This window comes from Lolium rigidum, chromosome 3, assembly GCF_022539505.1.
Source record: "Lolium rigidum isolate FL_2022 chromosome 3, APGP_CSIRO_Lrig_0.1, whole genome shotgun sequence".
NCBI classification, from domain to species: domain Eukaryota; kingdom Viridiplantae; phylum Streptophyta; class Magnoliopsida; order Poales; family Poaceae; genus Lolium; species Lolium rigidum.
The window spans coordinates 307890231-307896883 of NC_061510.1; the positions used below are offsets into that span (position 1 = coordinate 307890231).

At 41.4% G+C, this 6653-nt stretch overlaps 1 protein-coding gene across 1 annotated transcript; it reads left to right on the plus strand.

Annotated features, from left to right (window-relative positions):
• Positions 1–309: 309 nt before the first annotated feature.
• LOC124703682 (signal recognition particle 54 kDa protein, chloroplastic-like) lies at positions 310–6278 on the plus strand. Its single transcript, XM_047235904.1, has 15 exons — positions 310–519; positions 634–739; positions 952–1019; positions 1116–1217; positions 1969–2121; positions 2204–2281; positions 2456–2581; positions 3156–3258; positions 3710–3810; positions 4269–4406; positions 4498–4641; positions 4756–4831; positions 5443–5528; positions 5624–5749; positions 5836–6278. Exons 1-15 carry the CDS (start codon positions 349–351, stop codon positions 5920–5922), a joined length of 1665 nt encoding a protein of 554 aa, XP_047091860.1. The 5' UTR covers positions 310–348; the 3' UTR covers positions 5923–6278.
• Positions 6279–6653: the final 375 nt, after the last annotated feature.

Below are 6653 nucleotides of genomic sequence, written 5' to 3' on the forward strand. Positions count from 1 at the left end.
TGTCATTCAAAACTATATTATCGAATACACATTTCAATAAACTTTCTAATGGTATATTTTTAAATAACATATAATTTAAATTTGGTTAACTAAATCATTAGTCAAAGTTTGACACGAAAAACGATGCGGCCTTGTATTCATGACACGAAAAAAACCACCTCTTATGAGGTGGACCTGGGCCTATGCTCTACCTCCATTGCTTATGACCTGGGCCCAAGTGTCAGGGGCTTCCATTTCCCCCCATACCCCAAAAAGCCCAAAAGGCCCATCTCAAGTTACTTCCGCTGAACGCTCTTATCCTCGTCGTCGTTGCTTGCCTCCCCTCCGCAGAACGCTCCGTCCTCTCCAATGGAGGCCACTGCTGCACTCACGCTCTCCTCTTCTCCCGCCGCCGTCCGCCGCTCACCGTCCCGTCTTACCGTGGCCTCTCTCCACCTCCGCCGCGTGATCACTCCCGCTTACCACCTCTGCGGGGCCCAGGGTCCCGCTGCCTTTCGCGCCCTCTCTTCTCCATTGCCGGTTCGCTCCGAGCTTCTGCAACTCCTTGGATTCTTCCCTCAGAGAACGATCTCGTGCTTACTTCGCATTTTTCTTAAAAAAATTCTTACCTTTATGTGTTTGGGATGTGCTCAGGGATGCAGGAGGAGGAGGAGGGGAAGTGGGATGGTTGTGAGGGCGGAGATGTTCGGTCAGCTCACCACCGGCCTGGAGTCCGCGTGGAACAAGCTGCGAGGCGTCGGTGAGTTTGCTTCTTACTACACCCTTACAATCCTTTTCTTCTCACGTCTCTACTGCTAAGTAATGCTCTAGTGGCATTGTGTTTGATCGAATTTTACTGTCATAAAATGTGTCGTTTCTCATGCTGGATCAGCGATGCTCATCGCACCCTCTGCAACTTTTTTCATAAATCATACTTGTAAATAACGAGGCAAATGTCTTTCATGGTTCAAGATCGACTGACGAAGGAAAACATCGCCGAACCGATGCGGGATATTAGAAGAGCACTTCTGGAGGCAGATGTATGTCTCATCTCTTGTACTACATGGCTTTCTTGTGTATCTGTATTTTGTGCTTCTTGTTTTCCTTCACAATCTGATGCAGAACCTACTCTGCAGGTAAGTGTGCCAGTAGCAAGAAGTTTTATCGAGTCCGTTACTGAAAAGGCTGTAGGCACTGATGTGATCCCAGGTGTCGAACCCGAGCAGCAGTTGGTGAAGGTACGCTCAGATCCTAGGATCCTATAAAATTATAAATTATGGATGTCATACTTTTATTTTTGACTGTGACTGGAGGCTGCACAATATCTGTTTTTCTTTTTTTATCGTGCCACTCCAAACTATCCTGAACTGTTGGAATCGATCTTATGTGAGGCGAAGCTGTGGTTGCTCGCCGGTTCGAAGACCCTTAGGCGCCTGCCAGCGGCGGAGCCAGCCAGAAAATTCTTATTGGGTCAGAGTTCCTACATAGCTGGGCCATTTTGTCTGAAGACCACCTTCATTTTATCTATATTTTTGATAAATATAGATAAAATGAAGGGGGTCTTCAGACAAGCTGTGGTGGGGTCATCTAATCCCACAGCCAAGCCATTGGCGCCTGCCATTGTATGCCAGGCTCCCTGACCAACAACCTTGCCAGCAGCAGGAGGGTTGTACAATATTTGGGTTTCTGTCTGTTCTTTCCTGTCTTTTTAATTTTAGCCTTTCGGTTTCTTCCCTTTTCAGTTTTGTTTTGAGTTGTAGAGTTTGGGCCATCTTGAAGTTTTCTTCTAGTACTGAAGTGTTTGAATTTTTTTACGGTGGCTTGCCCTACCAGTTATTAATTGTTGCATTAACGTGTGAAAACTGTTGTGCGCACAAGTTACATTTAATTATGTAGTTCACTCATTATTTCGTACTAGCGAATGTGGTCTTCCCAGTCTTATATATGCACTTCTAGCTGTAGAGGACTAACAACAGCTAAATGATGCAGGTTGTGAATGATGAACTTGTACAACTGATGGGTGGGGAGGTATCCGATTTAGTATATGCGAAATCTGGCCCAACAGTTATCTTACTGGCAGGTTTGCAAGGTGTTGGGAAAACTACTGTCTGTGCGAAGCTTGCCTTCTATCTGAAAAAGAAGGTGCATTCCTGACCTTTCTACTTTATGCATTTTCCTAAATGGCCCAGGCTATTGATGCTTATAGACCAGACTCAGGTTACAGGGGAAGAGCTGTATGTTGGTTGCTGCTGATGTTTACAGGCCTGCTGCCATTGATCAACTTACTATTCTGGGTAAAAAGGTACACCTGGTGAATTTAAGCTTTCCACTGCAGTACTGAGTTGAAAACATTTTCTAGTTAGTAACTGTGGCTATCTTAGATCCAAAGGGCTTTAGGGTTGCCACTGGATGCATTTATACATGTTTGTGTACATTTTGAAATGAATATTACAGTTAGTTTTTTGAATGTTGATAGGTTGGTGTACCAGTTTACTCAGAAGGAACAGAAGCAAAACCTTCAGCTATTGCCAAGAATGGTTTGAAAGAGGCAAAAAGCAAAAAGACTGATGTAGTTATAGTGGATACTGCTGGAAGATTGCAGGTAACTCTTAATCTCTTATATCCTCGAATTATTTTCCTCTGATTTCCTACAATCATGATTCTAAGAAATTGAACGTCAGTGTTCACTAGTTTTCACCAGATGACTTATTGCAGACATGGATCTTTGGGCATCAGATCATAATCACGCTGAACTGTTAAATTCTAGATGCATGATCAAACTGCAGTCATTCTTACTCACTAGCAGCTCAAAGTTGGTTCTATTTTGGCTTAAATTTATATGTTTGTCAAACTTAACATAGTGCACCAACTAAAAGTTGTCATTCTAGGTTAGCGTATTTAAAATTGGATGTAACGATAATCTGTTACGAGATGAGCTTGTGTGAAAATTAGTGTATTTTTACTCTTTGCCAGGTGGTGCAATTGCTGTTCCGAACCACGTTATCAAACTAACCCTGGCTGTTCTCTTCTGCTAAACTAAGCTACATATCTGTGTTGTTATAGTTTAATTAACTTTAAATGGGGGAATTCCTGTCAACTACTGTCTCGTTCCTGCTACTTTCAACTGTGTTTAACCAGCACAACTGATACCAGCTTATTAACCCTTCTATCATTAGGTAGATAAAGCTATGATGAATGAGTTGAAAGAAGTAAAGAAGGCAGTGAAGCCTACAGAAGTTCTTCTTGTGGTTGATGCTATGACTGGTCAAGAAGCTGCAGGTTTGTAGTTGCTTGTTCTTCTTCGAATACTGTAGACCTCTAGACCAAACATTTTATACTTCGTCTATTGTAAGTAACTTACCTAATGCACTGTATGGCATTCAGAAAAAGAAATTTCCATTTTGACTCCGACTATTGCAGTACTTCTTGTTAATGTACACATGCCATGTATTTGGATGGAGCCATATAGGTCCCATGCTTTGTCATGTTTAATCTACATGTATAGAGGCATGTTTGGTCCGCTTTAATTATATCAGTTCTTCCTACAATTTGTTGCGTTCTTTTCAAAAGAGCAGAAGCAACACTCACTATAGTAGCAGGACTTGTCATTCTTGTGAAGTCAAATCTTAAAATCTTCATTTTTTTCAATAGAACTTAAAAACACTTCATCATTTGCTTGAGTCGCACTGTTAACTAACTTTTGTTGCTTTTCTGGTATGAATATGATCAGCATTGGTTGGTGCCTTCAATGGTGAGGTTGGTATAACTGGTGCTATATTGACAAAGCTGGATGGTGACTCCAGAGGTGGAGCAGCACTAAGTATCAAAGAGGTCTCTAAACTTGCAAAATATCTGTCCATTTTTGTGTGACTGTCCAACTACAAATTATTGGTTCTGTCTAAAAAGAAATACTTATGTAGTGCTTAGAAGGAACTGCAATTGTTATGTCCATACATTTGGTTGTGTTTGACCTTTCTAGATTCCTCATTTACTGTCAAAAGGTATTGTGGCATAACTCATAAGTTTATCTGTTCCTATAAATCTAATGAAAATCGATTTATTTCATGGAGTTACATAAGTTCATTACTTATCTTCGGGGGTTTATCTTTTCCTCATACATAGTTAGTTTTTCTTCACCAATCTTATACAGTAACTGAAAATGGACAGGATTGAGCAAGGTTAAATAATATTCAGTGTTTGCGATGTTATGCTTACATTAGCAAATTTTCTGTCTCCGTTCCTTCCATTAGTATGCATATACTAAATACCACAATTGACGATCTCTTCAGGTGTCTGGAAAGCCCATCAAGTTCGTAGGGCGAGGAGAACGTGTTGAGGATCTTGAGCCTTTCTATCCAGATCGTATGGCGCAGCGTATCTTGGGAATGGGAGATGTACTTTCATTTGTTGAGCAAGCACAACAAGTGGTAAGTAACTTCCTGTGGAATATCATTTTCCTTGTGTTTTTCATTACAGAATAATTGATATTTATATGGTGTAAAATGTGTGTGCATGTAGATGCGTCAAGATGATGCTGAAGAATTGCAGAAGAAGATTATGAGTGCAAAGTTTAACTTCAATGATTTCCTGAAGCAAACAAAAGCTATCGCGCAAATGGGTTCGTTCAGTCGTATACTTGGCATGATTCCAGGCATGAATAAGGTGCAAATATGAATTCTAGACCTAATTTATTACACTTAATTTCTTTGGAACAAGTCAACTTTACTGGCATAGATCTAAAACTGATGATAACAACTCTTACCATGTTTTGAGCAGGTTACTCCAGCACAAATTCGCGAAGCTGAGAAAAACGTTAAGTTTATGGAGTCAATGATTAATGTAATGAGTGCTGGTATGTATAATCTACACTCAGTAGACATCATGAAGATATGGTCTTGCTTGTTCCCTAACTTGATATATGAGGGAAACTGTCTTACATTTTCTTACATATTATTGTACCCTGGATAACATGCTGAGCCAACTGATTAACTGTTGATTTATGAACTCATCAGTTTGCCAAATACCCAGCAGTTTCCTGCTTGTTTTATTACAAAGTATGACATAATGTGAATATATAGACTGGCATTCATTTGCAATCAACTATTTGTTTGGTTGGTGTTTGGATGTCCAAGTAGCTTAAGTTGATGTAGTTTGAGAGCATCCTGCTTTTAGAAACAAACATTTTTTCCTTGTTTTATTCTTTTATGAAATCTTTATGTTTCAAAGAAAAAATATTTAGTTAAGTCTCACACAGGAATCTTGCATATGGCATATAACTTGGTGAGTTTAGAATTGATGGGCCACTATTTAAATATTCTCAGTTGCCGTAGCTGGGACAATGCCAGTTATACGAACCGAGTTTATTGATCAAGTGATGTAGCAGTCCTGATTTCGTGGAACATGATCTCAAAGGACTGCTGTGTCATGAACATTCTCCCAGTAATAATTATCGTGACTCTGCAGATGAAAGGGAAAGACCAGAGTTACTTGCTGAGTCGCGTGAGAGGAGGAGAAGAGTGGCTAAGGACTCTGGGAAGACAGAACAACAGGTTCAATGGTCATCCCATCGCTGTTTCACCCTATGTGATCTAGTATATAAACCATGAAACCTCATGGAGCTAACTGAACCTTCCTTTGCCATCAGGTGAGTCAATTAGTATCGCAGCTTTTCCAAATGCGCGCTCGAATGCAGAAAATGATGGCTGGCATGCAAGGAAAAGATACACCTGATATGGAAAATCTCATGGAGTCCATTAAGTCCGAAGAGCAGGTAAAGGCATCAGCCAGATCAACATCAGTGACATAATGCTCATTTTGTTAATATGTTCTGAGCTCTGCGTAACTGTGATCATTCAGGCTGCAGCCGGAGCTGGTCAGCCCAGGAGGAAATATGGCAACCTGAGGCGGCGGGATCTGGACCGGATGCGCGGTTACCGCCGGTGAGATGGTCGTCTTGGAGGTGTAGTTGCTGCTGCCGACCTTCCTGTACGACCAGTTGAACCCAATACGGACATACAGTATTTGAGATGTCTAGCTGCGGCATGCTAGTAGTGGCAACATACGTACATACGGCCTTGCTCTCCTAGTCTCTGTACCCCGGCGATGTATATTTTCAGTGTATAAGTTCGAATGAACCGGGAGTATTTCTGTTGTCTTCAGAAATTGCACGGCCTTGCTATTTTCCCTCTTCCTGGTGGTTTGGGAATTTTGGGCTTCTGCTATTCCAAAAGCTAGTCATTGAGAACAGAGTAGCTAACTGGAAGTTTCATTGCTGTTACTTCTGTGCTGCCGTTACTGTATGTGTGGTGTGTGGAAGACGCCTTTTTACATTAGCGTGGATGAAATAAGTTGTAACCTGGGTTTGATATGCTCTCCAAAAGAAAAGCTGAAACCGGTAACGTAGGGCTGAAATATAACGGGGTGGGGTACTGGGGTCCCTGGGTGGCACTTGCAACGGCTTAAAACTAACTGCTGCCTCCTCCGTTGCTTTCGCTCCTACTTTCAGAGGTCAAAGACATTATTAATATCTGATGCATACCTGGGCTAGGCTTAGGCTAGATTGATTCAGCGGAAAGCATCGGCCAGGAGCAAAAGGGAACCTCCTGTGGTTAATAATAACCAGAAGTAGCTAGCTCGACCGAATCATACATTCCATCCAATTATATATGGCTATA